General features: G+C 38.7%; 1 protein-coding gene across 3 annotated transcripts in view; it reads right to left on the reverse strand.

Moving 5' to 3' along the window:
* The window catches only part of RFX3 (regulatory factor X3), a 140302-nt gene extending 131186 nt beyond the window's left edge, over window positions 1-9116 (reverse strand). For 2 of the 3 annotated variants that reach the window (XM_072404213.1, XM_072404212.1), the window contains exon 1: window positions 7202-7461. Coding sequence is in view for 1 of the 3 variants with exons in the window: in XM_072404211.1 (XP_072260312.1) it covers window positions 8114-8173 (60 nt within the window). In the remaining 2 variants the exon portion in view is untranslated. Of the gene's footprint in view, window positions 1-7201; window positions 7462-8113; window positions 8192-8961 lie in introns of those variants that run through there. The other variant, XM_072404211.1, reaches the window with a different exon arrangement.
* Between the last annotated feature and the right edge of the window lie 2734 nt (window positions 9117-11850).

The following is an 11850-nucleotide window of genomic DNA, read 5'->3' on the forward strand; positions in this document are numbered from 1 at the left end:
GAAGATTTAAGTCATTATCCTATTGTGTTACTTCCCTAACCTTCTAGATTGTAAGCTCTTCAGGACAGGGTCCTCTCCCCCTGTGTCATTGTCTGTATTCGTCTGTCATTTGCAACCCCTATTTAATGTACAGGGCAGTGTAATATATGGTGCTATATAAATCCTGGTATTAACAATAATAATAATAATAATAATTTCAATTGTTCCCCCAAGTTAAAAAGGTAGAGAAAGGCTGCTCCAGACTTATATCACTGTTTATTGGACTATAGGTAGGATTGTGCTAACATAAGTGAGCTGTCCACAGACATCTGGTTCTGAACTAGTTCAAAGTCCTTCTATGAAGCTATTTAGATGTTTAGTTTGCATGTATAGAGTGTCTATAGTTTGCATTTCAAGTTCCCTCTATTTAATGCTTTGTTTTTTAGGATTTTACTTTTTTTTTTTTTTTGTTAGGTGCGCTTGGGTCTGCTCAGTTTGTGGTAACAGCTTTTAAATAATCTTATGTTACACAGCAATTTAAATAATGAATATAAGTGCATATCTTAAACAGGAGACAAGATTTTTATTTTCAGGTTATTGTGTTGGTATGTTTAGTAATGTATGTAACAACTTTTATAGTACAGTAATCTATAACGAGCAGCTTGGAAATCTGTCAGCATTTAACAAACTGGTAGAGAATTCTGGGACTCTGTGTAGCTAGTAGGTTCACTTACTAAGGGTGTTTTAAGGAACAGCATAAGCTGGGATTCTTTACCATTTATTTAGTGATTTATTTAACCCTTTTCTGATCAGCAGTTTTTAAAGCTTAATACCTAAATTTAGCAATGTAGATATGTGCTGTTAACTTAGCAGTTGCTTCAGGAGGCCTATATTCAAAGAGGAAAACGGCAGAAAGGTGTCTATTTATACAAAGTAATTAAATTTGTTAGTTTTATAAATGTTGTAAACTAACAATCGGATAAAAATATTGCCAATTTTCAGTACCATCATCCTTTTAGAACATAATCTTTTTTTTAGTGATAGTGATTACCTTATTTAAAAATGATCATCCATAGCATTTACCCCATTTACTTTTGGTGCACTTGCTTATAAAAGTGTATGGCTGCTGATCATGGCTAGAAAACGTTTCAATCCATAATTCTATTCAAGCAAATTAACCTTCTAATCTCCAGTTTAGCTGATTGGTGGTACTACATTCAATCACTAAATACCATTGTAATAAAAAAAATGCCTTGATGTTTTAAAGTAATGTTGAAGTCACAAAGGATTGAATTAAAAACTCTAGCAAATAGCCAATCAAAATAAATATAATTTTATTCACATCTGTGATGGGATGACGTGATAGGTTGCTGTGAGTTACAGCACATTCCTTTTTTGTCATGTTTATTAAGACTGTATGTTCACCCGCTAAAATTCCTGTGTGATGGTACAAATCCTGCATGCAGCACCCTCCAGACAGTTCTCCAGGAGATTATCATTAAATAGTTCATAATAACTTCATGTTACTGCTATAATTAGTTGAACTTTATTCTGGCAAAATGATTTTCTTCCCTAAAATCTGTGTGCCAGAAAACTTGCAAAGACAGATGTAATGGTCCTAGATTTAGTATGGAGTCTGCAAGCAATTCCATGTATTCCTCTTTATATATTTTGAAAACCATCTGTTCACGCAGTTTGTGTAAATAGGGAAAATGAGTTAAATTGTATTTCAATCTGTATGTGGTTTTTCCTAATGAAAACGTGGAAGGTCACTATTCTCAAATATTGCTTCAGTACACTGATTTATACTTTTACATGCAGATGAAACCTTAAAAAACATTTAGTTTACAATTTTTGTGGTTGAGATACTGTACAATTCCTTTGATAAGTATACTCTTATAAATGTACTTCCTGCAGTGCTATGTGTACCAGTAAATACATAACATTATAGCAAATGATCGCTTTAATGCACCATTTAACGTTCATGACCATAATTATAAATGAAATGATTAGCTCACTTTGGCTCATAGTTTGACTATATGCTCTGTGTTTAAATAGTCTACTAGAAGAATAATGTGTCCTAAATGTACTGTTCTTGAAAAAGCAAAATCTACTTCTCAGCTTTGTGTAAGTGCAGAGGGCTAGGGCAATGATATAAGACTAATGGTGACACCCAGATGCCTTGTTTTTGTAGTTGGGATTAGTTTGTATTTATGTATATATAAGTGTGTGTAAATATAAATATTTGGACAGAGACAACTTTTTTTCTAATTTTGGTTCTGTACATTACCACAATTAATTTTAAAATATTAAATGAAAATTGGATGCAGTTGAACTGCAGACTTTTTATTTATGGACCTAAGTGTGTGTGTGTGTGTATATGTATGTATGTATATGTATATATAATATGTCACTTGTCCTACATGTCAACAGAACATTAGAAGCCAAGACAGTGTTACAGCTGCCATTTATATTAATAAAAAAAAAATCACAAAAACACCTGCATAAGCTATAGTAGGAACGTTTACATGCCTTTTTACAAAACGTCCATGTAGACCCAGCCTAAGTGCATAAAAACGCTTATAAACGCAGTAGGAACGTTTACATGCCTTTTTACAAAACGTCCATGTAGACCCAGCCTAAATTGTGTTATTTTTTTTTTACATCCAAAACATAGGCCAGTTATACACATGCGTTTAAACCTGAATCACGGTTTGACCTGATTTGTCTAAAGTACAAACACATCTCCGTACAGGCTTAGACATAGAAAGAAATGCAAAGCAGCTCAAATGCAGCCTCAGAACTGCCATCAACACTATGAAGAAGTAAATGGGAATCTGCTGAACAACTATCTGATGTGCATTTCATGCAACGAATACAACCCCTTTCTATATAAGATCTTACAATACAGCCAGTATCACTATATCTAGATAGCAGGTGTTTTTCTGTACCAATAGGGTGTATTACAAATGACACAATAAACACATTACCCTATCATACTTCAGCTGATCAATTCCAAGCTTCAGAAAACATATGGATCATATTTCTAGCCACATCCCAAAGTTAGTCAATATACTTAGTTAACATAGCTTATTGGACACATTTGGACTTTGACTACTTGTGTGAACATAAAGGGAACAAAAATCATTTGATCAACATTTCAAGAGGGAAGAACATAAACCTTTAATGAAGGAACTTATGAAGACTAGTATGTTGAAGGCAATGACACTTCTAAAAATCATTAGATTAAGCAGTGAAAGCTTTCACACCCTACCATGGACAATCATCCCCCACACTAGCCTGATGCTCTCACACTAAAAAGGAGGCAATGACTCCCTAAAATCTCATTTTCCATGCCTGTGCTGGGTTGGAAGGATGCATTCCTTCAGACAGACATTTGCTCCAAAGTCAGGTCTTGATGGCTAGTTTGATTTTCTTGGTTTTGTTGCCTTCAGCATACATACTTTCAGTAAGTCTCAATGTCTGTGAAACACAAAGAGATCAGGTCACGATGACCTGATGAAAGTCTATCAAATAAGAGCCAATATACAATTGTAATCAAATAAAAGACAACCTATATAGGGCAACGTGAGAGGACGTGACCCTTCTAGGGAGGTGTGTTACCTATTCTCACATATGCAATGGAATATGTGTGTCCTTCTCAGCTTATACAGCGTGCCATTCCCATAATGCAATGGGAGCTTTCAAAAAAACTTTAGATTTATCAGCAAAGAATTGGGGTGGGGTGTAGGCACAAAAATAGATTGTATAAGTATTAAGGTATGGGGTGGAATGATACTTTAGTGCTAACCTAATTTTGGAAGCAAAATTCTGCTTTTTAATTTGAGTTCTGTAAATCACAGTAGTGCAATAGTGTGACGCTGGATTAGTAGCCTACAACAGCAAACATGAGTATGTCAGTACATTAGCTGTCAGTGTTTATTTACTGTGGATTAGGCTGGGTATACACAGACAATTTTAAAAACGCATGTAAATGTTCCTATTGTGTTTATTTGCAATTTTTTTTTAGCGTTGTAAAGCTTGCCTTTAAAACGCTGGAAAACGTCTATACCACGTTTTCCCCATTGAAATAAAAATAAAGCGTTAGCAGGCGTTTTTCCATCGTTACGCGGGCGTTTTCCAATAACCCCACGTTTTATTTTTTTAAGCGATGCAAACAACGTTATAAATAACGCTCATAAATGTGCCTCAAGGAAACGTCCTGGTGTAGATTAGCCCATTGGAATGCATGGGGATTTCAAACATGGGCTTTAAAAGCCTCAGGGTAAGCGTTGGAAAAACGTCCGTGTAGACTAAGCCTTAGGTGTGTTTATAAAGTATTACTCTGTCCTAATCTTATCTAACCATTATTTTTAAAGTCAATCTTCACTGAGAGAAATATATATGCTACACTTACCAAACTAGTGCTAGCGGTCCGCCATTCCTGATCCTCAGTAAACGTCACTGGGAACAGGTAAGCAACCAATGGGGACAGAATAGAAAAGCTCATTTACACCAACCTGATCTGTTACATTGTGTTGAAATAATTTAATGTCTATTACAATGGATGGTTCTTTCATTTTAATGGGCTATGCAACCACAACAGAATTTTCCTTAAATAATAAAAATATAAGTGCAGTAAAATAACACCACATTGCACCAATGTGAATAAAGGTATATTAGGAAAAAAAAATCTGCAAATTAAACAAGCAAATGATCTAATTGTATAATGAGAAGCAGTGACAAAATGATATCATATTGTATTTACCATCTCTCCTAAATTAACATAGAGATTTATAAAAGACATCTATGGCCTCATACTCATGGTGCCAGATAAAAGTGATGAACACATGTTCCTGCTGCATGCCGGGCTCAACACAATACCAATATAAGTAAAAGTGTATTATGCCCCAAGGTTCAGGGATTTAGCCAATCACTGTTCTCACTATGAAACACATCTCACAAAATAATTGCTGGAATTAAAGCTGTATTTCTTTATTTTAGCATAGCTTTGGGAAGTAAGATTAAGCAATAGGTATGGTCCATAGAAGCAAGAAGAAGAAGAGGGAGTAGAATATTCTTGACATTGCCAAATCTCACACTAAATCTGCCAAAACTAGCACTCAGAGGCAGGGTTCACTTATGTCAGTATATATATAGCATGATTAGAGTTTTGGCACAGAGGAGCCTAGGCACCATCGCACACTGTGAACTTCTAATTATATTTTAAGTAAAAAGAGGTACTGTTTAGGCACAATAAACAGTGCCTGAACAGTATCTATGTACAAGTAGCGATGCAAAGATTTGCAAATCGAGAGATATTTTTAGGATTGCTTTTGAATTTGGATGAAAATGCTTTCAGATTCTTCTAGGCTGCAGAGAATGTATGATGATTGCTAGGAACCCCAAGTTCCATAGGCGGATCCACAATATAAAGATGTGGTCAAATCAATCATTTCCTAATTGGCAGCTCACGGATCATCAATATAGACATTGTCTTTTATTTACTGATGTGAGGGAACACTAGGACTCATATATAGGGGAAGGTATAGGCGTTACCCACAACAACAATTCACATATCAGCTGTCACTGTGCTAGCATTAGTTCATCAGACAAATCATTACAATACACTGCACCTTTCTTTTCCCTCTGCTTCTCATCAACTCAACCTAAACATTATCAATCCAATCAGAAATGGTCCAAATCACAACCCCAAGTACCTTTTTTTTATTTTATTTTTTTAAAGTGACACTTATCAGTAGCGGAGTTCAGTGAGATTTGTTAAGTAAAGGCACATGGCTACAATAACGTTCCTTATCCTCCTTTATGAATTGAGCCTAACGTGTTAAAGTCATTCAAAGTTCATCATACTGATCTAAATACATATTACTCTGTACAATCTCAAGCTAAAACAGAAATCTGAATAAAACAAAGCAGGCATCAGTAACACACTTTTGTTGACTTTAAATTTTATTTTTTGACTGTCATACAATGGCAAGGATGTTATCTCATATGAGAAAACATGGATATTTAAAATAATTCTTTTATAAATGCACACACTACATAGTACATGTAATAGGAAAGAACATAAACTAATAACAATCATAGTTATTAGTGAACATTACATAAATACTCTCATCAAAAAGATATGAAGTCCGCTTAGTAAATCAGCAATAGAAGACCTTGCTAGAAATGCACCAAAAGATAAAACAGCCAGACGTTTTAAGTTCACAAGGTTCATGCATTCTTAATGATCATCCTGTCTTGGATTTCAGCTTTCAGTAAAGAAAACAAAATCTACACTGCTGTGATCCATGGGCCAGTGTGATTGGCAAGTGTGGCAGCTGATGCCAAGTGCCCAGCCTGCAGAGGATGCTGAACTCATGGCCGCATCTTGTTGCATCCACTGGGCAGAACAACCTTCATTAGTCACATGGTGCTCACAAAGCCTCCATAAGCAATGCATTGTTATCCTTAGCCAGTGCACAGGGTTAATAAGGGGCCAAGAGACATGGAGTGTGCACCTGTAAAACTCACCAGGGATCCCCTCCTCCTCCCCCCCTTCCTGCAGTCAGTAAATAATGTCCTAGGGGGGCAAATGCTGACAAGGAAGCTTGCAGCACAAAGAAGGGTGTTTAACCCATTCACTTCTAGGGTGCTATTCACATTGCCCCTCCTGGCCCAGCAAGGGTTACAGCCATTGGAAAGAAAACAACAGCCAGCACTTTGCAGGATCCATAAACAGCATCGCACGGTGATCAGTGCAGAATTAGCTCCATACTGTATAATTAGCCGTCATTTTCTTGTTCAAATGCTTGCTAATTCCCAGGGAAAACACAAGACAATGCCCGTCTTTCTAGCATCCACAAGCGATCAGCATCTCTCCCCCCCCTTTCCTCTGCATGAATACATTGGAGTAGTGGGCACACGGGGAGGTTAACCCCATCCCTGCTGGCTGCAGCCTTCCCCCTCCTCCTCCTCCATGCCAGACTACAGAGAGGATCTGGGGGGGCAGGCAGGGAGCACACTGGCAGCATGCTATTCTGCAGGGACACCTATGCCAGGGACAACACTGATCAGCACAGAGACACAGCACCATCCTCTGTGTCACAGGCAACACAGGACAGAGGAGCAGCCGGTGCCACACATTACACACAACACACAACACACATCACTACTACAGCAGCAGCAAGAAGAAGAAGAAGAATATAGTCATATTCACCTTGGCTGTGGATTATTGTGGTGTTGGTGGTGCTTGTTGTTGTGGGTGATGGGGAGGATGATGATGATGAGATTGGAGAGGTGGTGGTGGTGGAGGAGGAGGATGAGGAGGAGAGGAGTAGTTGTTGTTGATGGGTAACAGTCGCCAGGACTACGGTGGCTATGGCGCTGGATTCACAAGGCAACAGTTGCTATAACTCACAAAAGAGGGAGGCAGCCTAACCTGAGAGGAGGAAGAGGAGGAGCCGCCTGCCACTGACATACACACAGCCTGATGGCCGGACACCGAGCATCCTCGGCATCCATACGGCTGTGGAAGCTGGGTCGGTATTGCGCAGGCGCGGACGGTTCACCTTGTGTGCCAGCTGAGCTCCTACTGGTGCTGTATGTTGTCTCCATCGCCCCAGGGCTGCACCGATTCACCAACACTGACAGCTCAATGAATGGAAGCACACACTGCAGTGTATTGTAATGATATACATAGATACAGAACGTCTGTTGTCACTGATCAGTGCAAATATACATACCATTGCTTTAGGTCTGTGTGATCTGCAGATAATTACATCTTTCAGACACACACAATCACCAGTCAGGATTTATGATTCTCCACAGTATGTACACATATATATAGGGAAGACAGGGATTTCACATTTCCCATTATAGATAAAGGAAAATCCTATACGTGGGTAATGTGAAATCCCTTTGTTCCCTATATATATATATATATATGACAGGGATTTCACATTACCCACTTTCTGTCCATCAGGTTATTTATCATCATGCTTTTAGAACGGATGATTTGTTTTAGTTTAGGATCAGGTAAGAGCATGCTGGTCATTGGTTTGAGTTTATATAAAACCATTATATGTTAGAAATAAACCAGTAATAAGACAATATGAACTGTATTGCTGACCTGCTTGTATAAATGCAGTTGGCTTCCTGGTTGTATCCTGAAATTGGGAAGTCCATTCATGTTTCCAGGTCACAGATTCTAAAAGTATCAAAACATATGATCAGTATGAAGGCCACACATTTTTCAGTTTCCTATGCAGAGATCAAGAAAGTGCAATCTACACACATCTACAAATACAAAATACATGTGTTCTCTATATGATTTACATTGAAAATATTCTAGTGAGCATGGAAGTCTACAGATTGCAGCCACACTGCCAGAAATATACTTAGGAAGTATTTGGTGAGGTAAGAAAATGGTGTACTTACAACCAAAAGTATGTAACACATCACAGAACATACCATATGTAACAATCACGTCACATATTCAAGTGAAACCATATGTCAAAGTGAATATTTAGGTTCAATTCTTGCGGACACACAGCCTTTGATGTCCTAATCAACATTTATGTTTTACATTGTCACAATACTATAACCTGGCTCATGGTATTGTGACAATAGGTTTAAGTCACAAAGCTCTCATGGTCCAAAACCGCTCGGTTAGTCACTTCTGGACCTAAAGTAAAACTTAGCCAAAGAGAAAACGTCACCTCCAGGAACCCCCTCCCAACCTCACCACCATGCAAACTTGCACATTTTTCCCAATCACTAGTATTGGTTTATTGGGAGTTGTGGCCATGCAGTACACAGCTGTGGTTTACCACACGCCTGAAATTAGCCTATAAAAAGCACCAATAAGGTAATAAACGAAGATGCACAATTTATGGTTTAATTGTGGTTTTCCACTCTTCACCAGTCCTCAATGGGCCCAAAGGCCTAATCATCTTTAAAATGAATGGGTTGAAATACCTCACTTTCCACTGGTGTTTGGATGCTGTTTGTGTTTTTTTCAGCCCCTTCTCTAAGGAATCTGCCTGCTGAACTTCCTCCACAGACTTCCAACCTCCTCAGGAAATGCTCACAAGTGCCTGACATTAATGCTATTAAACACTCTCAGATGCCTTGCAGGTGGAAATAAGGGTGGTTACCACACGGGTCACAAACTCCTGTCTGAACCCAGTAGCGTAGAGGCCCTGATCCGTGTGTTTAATAGTTGAAAACAGAGCCGAAATTATCTGATTATGGCTGACTTGATGGAAAAAATTAGCACAACTACACAGGATAGGGACCTTGCTGCACACAGCCCTAGACTGGTTTATAAGTAAATTCTGGCCAACTCATATTACAGGCCATTATAGACACCTGCTCATGTAATGTCTGACTGACCTAAAATCCTGTCATGTGGAGAATTAGGTTTTCTCATGGCACAAGACTACAAAGCCTACTACAACTTAATTTCATTAACAGAGAAAGCCTGTAAATTCACTAAAATTAGGAAAACCAGTGCTGAGAGAAAAATGGGGTTCCTTGGTGTGCATTGTAAGCAGACCTCAGCGCTGGCAGGAATAAACTTCTGTGCACACATGAGTTATGTCATACAGGCCTGGCCTTTCAAGATGGCCGAATCTTCCGATTCCAGAAAAGGACCAGGGTAAAATGTTGGTACTGTCGAAGCAAAGGAGAATATACACAAAATAAATGTTGTTATATGTTCATTTAAAATGGATATATTTCTACCTGGTAGATTTCTACCTTTTGGTAATTACTGTATAGCAGCACTCAGAATGGGGGAAGTTTGGGCAGCTTTCATTGTCTGTGTTATATTCACAAGGAAAATCCTAACAGGAGCAGAGGGGAAACATTATTAGTCCAATGCTGCGGTTACTTGTTGTATTACTGCAGTACACAAACTGTGTAAATCACAAGACTGAAATACTAATCAATTGACAAGTAAAACTGCACCATATATATAAATGTTCTATTTATCTGTTTGGAGTTCACCCTTTAATTAAATTACTACAGCCTTTCTTTCATGCAGGGAGTATTATTATTAATATTATACAGTATTTATAAAGCACCAACATGTTACACAGTGCTGTACAAAGTCCATAGTCACGTCACTAACTGTCCCTCACAATGTAATGTCATATGTCATTACAACAGTTTTGGGGGGTAGACAATAAACCTATCTGCATGTTTTTGGAATGTGGGAGGAAACCAGAGTACCCGGAGCAAACACCGGGAGAACACGCAAACATCATGCAGATAGAGAATTTAACCTGGGACCTAGTGCTGCAAAGGCCAAACCTTTAACCACCATGCTCCCCATAGGGCGTAATGTATTAATATGGTGCCCATACAACCAATGTTTTTGGTGGAGCTGTAGTAATTTGAACATTGATTAGGAAACATTCAGCAAGATAACAATTTATTGATGTACAGCAGCAGCCCCCCATGATTTGCACGTGTACAGGGATGCTGGGGATGCCCCCTGTGTACGTCACCGTTATCAGTGAGGCGGAGAATAGGCGGGAACAACCTGCAAGCCGAGAATCTCTTTTATTCAATCCCAATCAAGCTTTATTGTGAACTGACAAATCTATTACTTTCTGCAGATTTTAATTTCCTTGTATGCAGTGTTAGTGGAAACCTTCCCTTTATTTTTATTATATATTACTCCATCCTCTTGCAGAAATGCACTGTCTGCTATGTGATCTGTACACTGCACCAGCCTGCTGCTCCTTAGTGGATGCCCTCATTCTATTGTCTGTCCTTTCCCATCCACACACTGCATACAAGCAGCATCTGCTGGCTGAATAGGCACACATGCTTTAAAACAAGCCCTCCTAAATATCAACAATAACAATTGGTAAAATGATTCTTTTAATGATTGTTTTTAAAATAATAATTATTGCTTTTGAAATTGTATGTATTAGCTAAGTTGTATTGCTTAGCAGATCGGCATTGCTGGAATATAGCGATAGATAAATGCATACTTTTTAATATTATATATTAATGCCAAGCAATAAAGTTGGAGATTTCGAGGGTGGTAATAGAAAAGGAAACAAGATGAAATCTCCCGAACGGGAAGAGAGAGAAATGTTTCAGAGCAGTGGTCGCCAACATTTTTGGACCCACAAACCACTGAATTTACTGGCTCCAGACCGCACATGCGCGGGGAGCTGTGTGTCACTCATAATAGTGCTGTCATGATGACAGGACCCACTCACTCTCACCTGTACGGGTGACATGGTCCGTGACTCAGGCCGATGCGCCCTCTCCCAGCAGAGTCTTTCTCCCAACCCCACTCGGGGCACACCGGCCAGAGCCGCAGACCACCAAAATTTTCTCGCAGACCACCAGTGGTCCGCGGACTAGAGTAGTGTTTCTCAACCAGGCTTCCATCAAAGGATTGCTGGGGGTTTCTTGAGCAATGAGTACTTTGTGGCTTCCAATGATCATTTGACCTATAAAGGGTAACATTCATCCCACTGGACAGCAAAGATGCTGTGATTTGCACATTTAGTAAATATAGCAGGGGTTCCCTGAATACTTGAAAGACAGTGTCAGACAAGCACTATGGGTGACTTGTATGCCCAGGATGAAAAAAAAATAATTGCAATACCACTTCACTAGCAGAGATTTAAAGGGGAGCTATACCCTGCAATTAAAAAAATGGGAGCTGGCAGGTTCTTTTATATAGAATTGACATGTTATTTTACCTGTGCAATAAAATAACCCAGGCCTGTTTGCAATTTTATAAACTAAACTTATTTCTACTCACTGCTTTTCTAGGTTCAGGATCTTCAGCCATCTTGATCGATCAGTTCACAATGCTATAACTTTTGTGTATAAACA

The sequence above is a fragment of the Pyxicephalus adspersus genome, chromosome 3, assembly GCF_032062135.1.
Source record: "Pyxicephalus adspersus chromosome 3, UCB_Pads_2.0, whole genome shotgun sequence".
Taxonomy (NCBI): domain Eukaryota; kingdom Metazoa; phylum Chordata; class Amphibia; order Anura; family Pyxicephalidae; genus Pyxicephalus; species Pyxicephalus adspersus.